The sequence below is a fragment of the Oncorhynchus mykiss genome, chromosome 19, assembly GCF_057628025.1.
Source record: "Oncorhynchus mykiss isolate SJ-2025 chromosome 19, ASM5762802v1, whole genome shotgun sequence".
Taxonomy (NCBI): domain Eukaryota; kingdom Metazoa; phylum Chordata; class Actinopteri; order Salmoniformes; family Salmonidae; genus Oncorhynchus; species Oncorhynchus mykiss.
The window spans coordinates 47634706-47647099 of record NC_143040.1 but is presented as its reverse complement, the minus strand read 5'-3'; the positions used below and the strand labels follow the sequence as shown (position 1 = coordinate 47647099).

The window sequence follows — 12394 nt, the reverse complement described above, 5'->3', positions numbered from 1 at the left end:
TAAAATGCTAATATCGGTACCATGTCATGAATGGGATTTATGACCAGGAACAGTGCCAGGGAAACTAAACCAAAGCATAGATTGCTGTCAAACCTTGTCCATAGACCGCTTCCAACAGTGGTATTCAACCTTTTTCAGTGGGGACACAATTTTTTTCGCCAGAAATTGTGTCGACCCCACCACAAATCTAATATTGTAAATGTTAATTTTCACATTAACAAATAACCTTCAATTCAGTACATATTCATCAAAATTAAGAGAAGCAATAAATACATTTACTTAATGAAATTATATTTTGCAAATGTATCTTTTTTCAAAACTTTTGTATATTGTCCCATAAAATAATCTGTACGGTTAATGTCTAGTTCCCCAGCCCCCCAAAAATATAGTTTTATTTAAATTTGGTGGCCCCACCGTACCTGATTTTGAATACCACTGGCTTAAAGGGTAAGGAAACTAATGTAATTTTGTAATTTGGGTGAACTATCCCTTTAACTTTGAGAATCAGCCTATTGGAATGTGCTGTAAGGAAATGGCATAAGACTACAGATATCTGCAGACATCTGCTTCTTTCAACAGGCTGGTTGTTCCCATTTAAACTGACACGTTCAGGACAGTAGGGAACATAGGGTAGGCATATACTTAGCAGTGGGTTTTACAATCATTAAGCTTTTACTTCATATTACAGACTTTAATAATCAAGTGTATGCTAAAGAAAAACAGTTTTGTCAACAGGACTGTAATGAAAGCTTGTTTCATTTTGTGCTAGATTCGGCTAACTTGGCCTTTTCAGCTATTTGGCAAGACACCTTTTGAGAGCATTTAGATAAAGTTTTGTAACATCCGTCTCCACCCACAATTCTTTAAGCCCTGAATGAAGTTGAGTTAGTGACTGCCATGAGGCTTTTTAATCTCTGCTTAGTTTCATTCCAGAAGACCACTTTAATTCAGGAATGTGTGGGAGTTGTGGCACGCAAGGACCAGGGTTGGCTAGCTTACTTTGTAAGTGTAATCCGTTACAGTTAGTAGTTAGTTACCTGTCCAAAATTGTAATCAGTAACATAACTTTTGGATTACCCAAACTCAGTAAGGTTATCCGATTAATTTCCGTTACTTTTGGATTACTTTCATTTTAAGAGGCATTAGAAGACAAAAAGCATCCATCAAACGCATTTGGTGTGTCATCATAGTGCTCTCTGACTTGTGGTCAGACTTGCTCAGGTGGAACAAACTTAATATAGAGCCCATTTTCAATGCTGAATTGAAAGTCACTGAGAAATAATTTAAAAGTAATCCAAGAAGTAATAATCGAGTATTTCAAAAGTATTTGTAATTTAATTACAATATTTTTGCTGATAACGGAACGTATTTCATTTAACTAGGCAAGTCAGTTAAGAACTCTTATTTACAATGACTGCCTACACTGGCCAGATTACAGTTAGCTGTTTTGTAATCAGATTACATGTAATCAGTTACTCCCCAACCCTGGCAAGGACTGTGTGCGTGTGTGTGTGTGTGGTAAAAAGATAGAACCCCCCTTTCCCCAGAAATCTCACTATCCTTCTGGCAGCCTGTCTGTTACATAACAAGGACATTTCACAGCTGCAGTGAACTGAACTCCCCTTCCCCCCTAATCTACTCCACCCCTCCCTCCTGCCCTCTCTCACCCTCCCACTCTATCACCCTCCCTCTCTCCGTCTCCCCCTCCTTTTATTCCTCCCCAACCAACTGAATTTCTCGTCTTTGTCATTTGATCTCTTTAGTGCTAACCCAAGCATTCTTCTGTTCTTTCAACCCTTCTGTTCGCCACCCCTTTATCTCTCACTATCCCTTATTCCATCTCTTAATTTCTCTCTCCATTCCGACAGTGTTTCCCCTACCGTTCATTTTTAGGAGGGACTTGTAAACCGGGCCTTTGTGTTGCCTCAATATGCCTAAATTCAAAATGGTCTCCACTGAATGGCAAGTGTAGTGTAGACAGCCCTGGAAGTTTCCCTAGGACCTGTAGGCCTAAAATAACTTGAATGCTCAATTCAATAGGCACTTGTATTTCTGGAGATCTTAAGAGAAACAAATCTCTACCCCCCTCTCACCTAGGGCTGGGGCGGTAGTGACATTTTGTCAGCTGGTGATTGTCAAGAAAATAACTGCCGGCCTCACGGTAATTGACCATTAATTAACAAACACATTTAACATCTCCTGGCTTCCATGCACAGCCTACAAGACACTGATGCAGACCTTTGAAAAATCTAAATTTAAAAAAGTCTAATAAATCCCTGTAATATAGCCTACACCTTGACAATAAATCCATTATTTATTGTAGACAGGTCTAAAGAAACATGATATGATGAAAATGTAGTCTATTTCAGAAGAACAAAATAGCATACTCTTGAGTTGTCCTTATGTTAGGTCCTGATCTGGCTATGCAATATGGCTGTGGGCCATACTTCATTTAGCAGACAAGACTTGCTTAGAATTCCGTCGCATTATTTTACAGTATGAAGAATACAATTGAACATAGCTGAATAACCCAAACGATTTGAGGGAGTGCGCATATGCAGCTAGTCTGTGCTAGTCTGTGTTGAGCGGTTAACAAAGAAACAGGTCCTCCTATATGCTTAATTTAGAGTTATTTATGCAATCTTAGTTGTGATACAAACATTAGGCTATACGTTTTTAATACATTATAAGGCTGCATGATGTGAATAATGATGAGTTGAAACAATTCGCATGAAAGGCTCTGCTTTATCTTTTGCGCAGGGTGCACACACTTCATCAGTTTCTCATTCATAATTTGACAAGCACTTGATAATGCCTCAAATTTCCCGGCAGCATCCCCTTTGTGTGGCCGTAATACCCCCTAAAAAAATCCATGCCTTTTACAGCCAGTGGTCGTTGTGCCTGTGGGCTGAATATAATAATACCCTTCTCCAGGCCGCATGCTCCGAAGAATCTCTCACTCATATGGCTCTCTCAGACACAGTGCATTCAGAAAGTATTCGGACACCTAAACTCTTTCCACATTTTGTTATGTTACAGCCTTATTCGAAAATGTATTCATATATATATATTTCATATACATCTACACACAATACCTAATAAAAACAAAACATGTTTTTTTAGAAATGTTTGCAAATGTTTTAAAAATAAGAACAGAAATAGGTCAAAGGAATTGTCCGTAGAACTCAGACAGGATTGTGTCGAGGCACAGAGCTTGGGAAGGGTACAAAAATAATTCTGCAGCATTGAAGGTCCACAAGAACACAGTGGCCTCCATGATTCTTAAATGGAAGAAGTTTGGAACCACCCAGACTCTTCCTAGAGCTAGCCGCCCAGCCAAACTGAGCAATCAGGGGAGAAGGGCCTTAGTCATGGAGGTGACCAAGAACCTAATGGTCACTCTGACAGAGATCCAGAGTTCCTCTGTGGAGATGGGAGAACCTTCCAGAAGGACAACCATCTCTGCAGCACTCCAACAAACAGGCCTTAACAATGGTAAAGTGGCAAGACGGAAGCCACCCCACAGTAAAAGGCACATGACAGCCCGCTTGGAGTTTGCCAAAAGGCACCTAAAGGACTCTCAGACCATGAGAAACAAGATTCTCTGGTCTGATGAAACCAAGATTGAACTCTTTGGCCTGAATGCCAAGCATCACGCCTGGAAGAAACCTGGCACCGTCCCTACAGTGAAGCATGGTAGTGGCAGGGTCATGCTGTGGGGATGTTTTTCAGCGGCAGGGACTGGGAGAATAGTCAGGATCAAGGGAAAGATGAACGGAGCAAAGTACAGAGAGATCCTTGATGAAAAGCTGCTCCAGAGCACTCAGGACCTCAAACTGGGACGAAGGTTAACCTTCCAACAGGACAACAACCCTAAGCGCACACAGTCAAGACAATGCAGGGTGGCTTCGGAACAAGTCTCTGAATGTACTTGAGTGGCAGAGCCCAAACCCAATCGAATATCTCTGGAGAGACCTGAAAATAGCTGTGCAGTGACACTCCCCATCCAACCTGATAGAGCTTGAGAGGATCTGCAGAGAAGAATGGGAGAAACTCCCCAAATACAGGTATGCCAAGCTTGTAGCGTCACAGCCAAGAAGAATTAAGGCTGTAATCGCAGCCAAACATTTACTTATGTAAATGTAATATTACGTTTGTATTTTTTTTATTTTTTTTTACTTTGATGTTATGGGGTATTGTGTGTAGATTGATGGGGGAAAAAAAATGTTCATCCATTTTAGAATAAGGCTGTAACAAAACAAAATTTGGAAAAGGGAAGGGGTCTGAATACTTCCCGAATGCACTGTATCTCAATTCTTATTAGCCAATATCCATCAGGTGATCGGGTCCTTCTCACAGGCTACAAGTGAAGACAGACACATCGGGGAAGCAACTGCGTGTGTCCTTATTGAATTCTGAGGCGCATATTGAAGATGTTGGAAAAACTGTCCACATTTACTTTTCGTCAGCCAACAAGATGAGTAGGCTTAACAAACAGCAAAAACACTAGCTTATGTCAATCTACTATCCCCCATAGTACAAAAGTTGACTTTTCTATTGTGTGTGAGAAATAAATATTCAAACATAGTCTTGGATAGTTGTGGGACATGATAGATCCCAAATTAATTCAACCACTAGAATCAAAATCCTTCTAAAAACAGGGCTGACGCAACAAATCAATACGTTTAGCTTAAAAAGTGAACAATTAGGCTATTTCTTCACATTATATTATAAGCGTGAATGTTCCAAAATGCAATCTATTAGCGGGAAAACACCATTCTCAAAACTGACTGCAAATGTGATTATGCATGTAATGCTTTAATTATAAAGAAGCATTTTTATGGTGAAAATAATCTTCCCCAAACTTGAAACTCACGTTGAGTTTGTATGCTAATTAGGCTCTACACCCCTTGGTAAAGCGGATTAATGTACATAATTTTAAGAAGATATTTGGCCACTTTAGTTGTGATACAAACCGTATCAAAACATATAGGCCTATGGGCTAGGCTACATGAGGTGTGCGATTATTATTTTTAAAAGTCGGGGGAAAAGGCACGTGCCGTTTCTTGCCTTACTGCACACAAACTGAGCATTATTCACAAGTGATAATATATCATTCACAACTGATAATCTAATATTGTCACCCATCAGACTATTCTTGATATGATCTTATCTTTACATATACCAAATAATGTGTGTGAAATTTGTTTGGATTTAGAATGGACCATTATCATGCATCAGTCTCGAAGCAGGGGCTGGGGGAAAATACATGTATTCTATGCACTTAACTAGAGGTAGACCGATTAATTAGGGCCGATTTCAAGTTCTCATAACAATCGGAAATCTGTATTTTTGGACGACCAATTTTTTTTACACCTTTATTTAACTAGGCAAGTCAGTTAAGAACACATTCTTATTTTCAATGCCGGATGCCACCCGTTAGATAAAATACGGAAAGGTTCCGTATTTCACTGAAAGAATAAACTTTTTTTTTTCCTCGAGATGATAGTTTCCGGATTCGACCATATTAATGACCTACGGCTTGTATTTCTGTGTGTTATTATGTTATAATTAAGTCTATGATTTGATTGAGCAGTCTGACTGAGCGGTGGTAGGCACCAGCAGGCTCGTAAGCATTCATTCAAACAGCACTTTCGTGCATTTTGCCAGCAGTTTTTCGCAATGCTTCAAGCATTGCTCTGTTTATGACTTCAAGCCTATCAACTTCCGAGATTAGGCTGGTGTAACCGATGTGAAATGGCTAGCTAGTTAGCAGGGTGCGCGCTAATAGCGTTTCAAACGTCACTCGCTCTGAGACTTGGAGTAGTTGTTCCCCTTGCTCTGCATAGGTAACGCTGCTTCGAGGGTGGCTGTTGTCGATGTGTTCCTGGTTCGAGCCCAGGTAGGGGCGAGGAGAGGGACGGACGCTATACTGTTACACCGGCAATACTAAAGTGCCTATAAGAATATCCAATAGTCAAAGGTATATGAAATACAAATGGTAGAGAGAGAAATAGTCCTATAATTCCTATAACAACTACAACCTAAAACTTCTTACCTGGGAATATTGAAGACTCATGTTAAAAGGAACTACCAGCTTTCATATGTTCTCATGTTCTGAGCAAGGAACGTTAGCTTTCTTACATGGCACATATTGCACTTTTACTTTCTTCTCCAACACTTTGTTTTTGCATTATTTAAATCAAATTGAACATGTTTCATTATTTATTTGAGGCTAAATAGATTTTATTGATGTATTATATTAAGTTAAAATAAGTGTTAATTCAGTATTGTTGTAATTGTCATTATTACAAATACATTTAAAAAAATTTAAAAAATTAATCGTCAGATTAATCGTCAGATTAATCGGTATCAGCTTTTTTTTGGTTCTCCAATAATCGGTATCGGCGTTGAAAACTCATAATCGGTCAACCTCTACACTTAACAGCCCTACTCTCACCCAGGTTCTCCAGGTCCTTGCGGGTGACAAACTTGTAGTCATCGTAGACGGTACTCTCAGGGCTCTCCTCCAGCTCCTCTGTCAGGTTGTCCAGGAAGGAGCACCAGCGAGGAGCAGGTCCCAGTGCCTACACAGGGACAACATGGAGGGGAGGAAGGAGAGAAAAGAACAAGGGATGTAGTGAAGGAGGGAAAAGGAATGAAGAACAAGGAACATTTAAGAATTCTAATTCAATATATTTCTCTCTTTTCACTACGCTGTGGGCTGGTAAGGGAAGTAGGTGTTGGCAACATTCCTGTTGGCTAGGTGTAGTTTCTGCCATGTTGCTTGCACCTATCCAATCTTCTCAGGGCTCTGAGGATGAGTCGACAAGGATTGAATGAGTCTTATCAGATTGAAATCACCCCATCATCGTAAGATAATGTAATGCCACTGGGTTCAATCCAAACTGAGTTCTGTCCTATCAAATCAGAGTTCAAAGTCTACGTAATGTCCCCTTCCTCAGTGTAATCATTGAAGAGCAAATGGCTAATGTTAACTTCCAAACTTTGCCCTACTGTAATGTAGGCATCTAGGGAGGCCTTTGTACACCAGTTGAAAAACCAGGGAGAAAGGAGCTCTCTGCAATTGGAATCATATGCCTGCCTCAAATTCATGAATGATAGATTAGATGAGTAAACCAAACAAGGTGACAACGTTGTGTTATATTTGAAGTTACCATTGATGTTCATATCATACCTGAGTGAAAAATGTAGCTATTTATTCAGAGCAGTTTGAGCACTGCTATGTGAATGTTTGATATCGGCCTTCCATTTTCTGCAGAAGTATTCCAAAACTCCAATAACCAAAAATAGAATGTGTTTGCTGTTAACAGATGAACGCAATATTTCCTAAGTTCAGTATACGCTCTTTGTAGCCCCAAACACACGCTATTTAAGACCTTGTTTTCTGTATCTCATCATCACAATGATCTAATCAGTGGTTAATGAATGGGACCAGTAACTAATCGCGTCAGGGTTACCACATGATCTTTCTATACAGAGATTACATTACAGTACACACACCTCAACTTCCTAGAAAGACTACTTCACCGTAGAAACACACACATTAACTTCCTAACGAGACTATATATATATATATATATATATATATATATATTACACGTTTTTTTTAACAATGTACAAACACTTTTCCTATAAGAACTGAAAAGCTGGTATAGGGGTAGGCACAAGGCCACCTGTTGCTGAAGAACATTCCCGTTCCAACAAGGGTACTTTCTAGGTAAAACCCAGTGGGAGGTTTTCCATGAATAATGCCCTTTAGTGTTTTTTGCAGACCATAAAACACAAGCCAAATGGGGATGCCGTAAACACTAAACTGAACAAATGAATGTCTCAAAAACTCAAGACCTCAAAACAGAGATCGTCCTTTCGTGCCTTCTCTATACTGCCTTGGTCGGTTTGGTTTCAATTCACACCATGGAGTAACTCTATCTCATGGGAAAATGTACCTTTCAAACCAATCATGCACACCGAGGCATGTAAAACTAGCAGTTAAACCCAACTGTCAAATGGGCCTGAGGGAGTGCAAGGGTGGTAGAACTCACAGGGATATAGAATGTATTCATCTTAGGGTCTTCATTGGCAGTGAAGAGCATACCTGTGAAGTTAGGAGAGAAAAAGAAAAGATGTGGATGAGTGAGATGAGCTAACGAAACAACCAGATCCTTTTCCCCATACTGAAGTTAGCATTGCTATAAACTAAGGTTATGCAGAACTGTACAAAAAGGCTCATTGTCTGCTGGTTTTGTTTGACTCTAGTTACAAGCCTAACTGCATGAACATGCAGAAAGTAGAGCCCACATAAACATAGGGTGACTATAGTAGGTTTGCAGGCAGTAGACTAGTCAAATAGGAAATAGCAAAACCCTTGTTGGATTTTTAAATGTTAAAATGCATGTAACCATTACTGACAAAAGCCTGGCTTGCTCCCATCTTCATCTTCCTTTGACAACAAATCATCCATGCAAATGGTTGTGCGGATTTGCTATTTATGTGAAATTACAGCAATTACATCATGAATGAGCGTCTTAAACAGTTTAACTCAAGTGCTCAGTAAACATTGCTGTAATTAGGCATAATTGCTGGTAGAGAAGCTGTCAATGGATAGAGTTGCAGTCTTATTTCAAAAGCAAAGTCCAAGCCATCTCACAAAGAAGCATATCCTTGGTGCAGAAATGTTTAGGACTTGTTGATGAGGTCACTTGGCACCATCTAGTGGTAGTTGAGCATACTGGTAAATGACTACGAAGCAGATAAGAGTGCCTGAAGTGTAGGTCAACCCTCCAAGTTAAAATCGGTACAGAAGCAATGTTTAGTGTATCTGTCTCATTACTCATAGAATGGACCAGTCTTTCTGAGGTGATTCTCACCAGAACCAGGATAGATGCACACGTCGTTGATGTTCGTCTGGGGCTCAATGGAGGAGAACACTTTTCCCTGGGGTAAAACAGACCAAAGATATGGTTAGAATATCTGTTATAGCACTGTGATAGTTAGTGGTCTCTCTTTCATCAACCAAGTGTACAATGACACGGACATTTTTACCATAAAAAATGCTTTTCCCACATATGGGCCATTTCAATTCTTCGCACCCACTCAAGCCTTTATAGCCTATTGGCTCTTGATCATTCAAAAATAATTGTCTAGAGATCATAGCAATCACCATGTTGTCTTGTTCACTTGTCAGTTTGTTACTTAAAACAAACAGATCACGGCCATTTCCACCGTTCTCCTTGTCCAGGTTATCCAGAAATCTGGTAACTTATTTAGCTAATTTCAGTGTGATGTTTCTTTCCTTCCATTTGACCAGTAGTTGTGCAGGGTACATCAAAGGGAACAGGATTATTTTTCCCCCATAGCTTTTTCCTTATGGTGTCAATTTCTCTGCTCTTCATGTAGAGGTCTCTGCTCATGTTGGTGTACTGTAGATCCGTTGGTCATACATCAAAGGTCCGACAACCAACTTCCAGGCTTGGATGGCCAGTCATAGAACTTTATCTTTGTCCCTATAGTTAAGTAACTTTGCTATGATGCCCCTTGGTTTGCTGCTGGTGTCCCCTCCTGGGCAGCCTGTTCGAATGTGCTTATTCAATTGTGGGAGCCCGTGTGACGTTCTCCTGGCCCAGTAGTTGTGTGGTATTACATTTTCCAGGAATTCTTCCATTCCGGTTGTTCCACAGCTACCGGGGAAATTTACCAAACAAAGATTTGAGCGGTGACTGAAGTCGTCCATCCCGTTTACGTTGTCAGTAAGGCCCGTAAGGATTGTTTTTTTGTTCATCCACGGTTTTCTAGAGTTTCTCTCATGCAATTATTGCTAGAATTAACCCGGTTTCGGCCTCCTTCATACGTTTGCCCAGTTCAGTCATATCAGTTTAGATCTGATATTTTCTTCATCTTTTTCTGTTAGTAGTGTCTCTAAACTCACTTTAGTTGAGTCATCAGCTACTTGGTCCATGACTGCGTTGTTTCACTGTGTTTGTTTTTATTTCTCGATATAGTATTTGCCGTAACAATGAGTATGCCAACATGATGTTTGTTATTTCTTGACTTTTGAGTCGAGTTCTTTCAAATTTAAGAGGCACATTTTTTTTTAATAAAAAAGGGAATGCCAAGCGGATCACCTTTACCTTACTACCTCACGGTCGCCATACCGGAGATAGTTTATTATATATTATATTCTAAAATTGGCATAAAACCAATATGTGCATTTTCCCACCAGAGGGGTGTTTCCTTCAAAACAGACTTGTTGCAGATAAAAGCGTGTGCATGATAACGTAGTGCACATAAAAATAACTTCAGTGGTTAAATTCCCATGTATCGAATAAAAAATACAAGTTAAATGGGTTTCCATTGCATTTTCAACTCTACTGATGGTTTTGTCAGTTATATAGCAAATGTGCCCACTGTGGTCTTGGCATGTGCACTCTACCCAACAGCTCTCAGATACAGTGCGGGTATAGCCTACATGATGACATTATTATGGACAAAAAAAACATAGACCATTTTGATTAGTCAAACTGCAGCTAAGCATCATGTCACCAGAATAAGACTCAATGTTAACTGGAAAGAAGCGTGAATTTTCACCACCCTGTGAAGTTCAAAATGTTGTTAATCTGTAGCCTAATAAACAGCATGCTTACTAGAGTCGTAGTGGAGGACCACACAACATATTGCGTGACTCCAGGTTTACATCGATATGATTATTATTATATAAATATTTGTGCATAAAGGCGTTTACACCACCATTTCTCGCATAATTCAAGTGGAACTGACAGTGGTTTAACTACTTTGCAGATATGAAACAAACAGACAATCATTATAAAATCAGTAAAAAAATATCAAATTCCCAGTTTATGCTTCAAAACCAACTTCATAAGAGGTTTTAAAAATAGGTTCTATTTGACTCAAAATTACATGACATACATGAATTAAGGAATTGTTGGCAGAATAGATGGATGCAGTTCAATGCATGATTAATGTAATTCACCAATACATTTCTTGGTAGTCCAAGAAAATATAGCTATCAGGTTGTAAATCCCTGCTGGCCTGGTACATTGTTTGCTGGACTGTAACTAAGGTTGGGAATGTAAAAAAAAAATCGAACTAGCAAGGGCAATGATCACAGGGTCCGCGGCCCGAATAGGACACAAAAGCGAGTATAAATGAGTCTACAGCAACAACAAAAAAGTCACATGTTTTAAGTTTAAATGTTACAACAAACCTATTGTTGTTACTTGGAATTATTCACATCTGCAAGCATAACAGCAGAGTCTGGACAAATATTATTATTTGTTCTAATATGTTCAAACGCTATATACAACATTCTATGTACATACGTGAGCATTATAAAGGGCCATATTTTTTCAAATAAAACAATGGCCAGTTTGGATCGCAGTTGTACTTTTTTGTATGTCTGGCCCGTGAATTCATTGTTTTTTCAATATTGCCCATGCGCTGATTGAGTTCGACTCCACTGGGATAGGCGTGTCTATTTATGCAACTAGCTATTTATTTAGCAAGCTAAAAACACGGAGCCTAATGTTAGCTAGCTGCTGGGAGGATGTCATGTCATTGGAGGAGTGGATGAGTGACCGACTCTTCCCCCTTATATTGTTTTTTGGTGGCTACAGCTAGAGATGCAAGGGTCATTTGGTTAGCTAGCAAGAAATGTGAATCGCTTTGCTATTCTGAACTTGAACGACTATTAACTGTCGGTGAGGGGCTCGTAAGTAAGCATTTCACCTGTTGTATTCGGCGCATGTGACTAATAAAATTTGATTTGATCCACAGTTAACATATCTTTTAGATGTCAATCAAACGTATTTGGCAGGCTGGCAAGCAAGTTCCTATTCAGTTGTTCAAATGTGGGTTGGAAAAAGCATGCATTGGCAGGCAAGCTGCAGAAGAACGAGCAGGCTACTATTCCCTATCGTTTCAGTGCAATTCTGACTGCCAACTAGCTTAAAAAGTTTGAGAGGGGTTATCTAATGTTCCCTCATTAGATTCTCATTCTGGCAAGCATTAGTTGTTGATCTTGTTGTTGTTCACATGTATAGGCAACTGAGGGAGAGATGGCCTACCTTTCATGGTTGTTAATATCAGTAGGACTGAAGTTTCCAAATGTAAGAGGACTCCTGTGGTATTTACATAAAACATAAATTCAGGTGTATTTTGTGGCTTTTGGCGAATGCATTCTAATGATCTAAAGTTCCGCTGTTTCAACTGCCTGTAAACACACAGTCTGGTTCAAAGTGAATGATGGCAAGCCCGTGTGGCAAATGGCTTATTTGCATATAAGCCTACTGTAGCTTGGATTGGCTATGGCTATTGAACTTTCAAATGTCTTACTATATATCACTCCAAAACATTG

The 12394-nt window shown here is 39.6% G+C and overlaps 1 protein-coding gene across 1 annotated transcript in view; it reads right to left on the bottom strand.

Moving 5' to 3' along the window:
* The window catches only part of LOC110497780 (nucleolar protein 10), a 33304-nt gene that overhangs the window by 10953 nt on the left and 9957 nt on the right, over nt 1-12394 (bottom strand). The window contains exons 12-14 of the mRNA XM_021574141.3: nt 8892-8958; nt 8067-8119; nt 6461-6587 (exon numbers count right to left, since the gene is read on the bottom strand). Of these exons, the coding sequence (XP_021429816.2) occupies nt 6461-6587; nt 8067-8119; nt 8892-8958 (247 nt within the window). The remainder of the gene's footprint in view (nt 1-6460; nt 6588-8066; nt 8120-8891; nt 8959-12394) is intronic.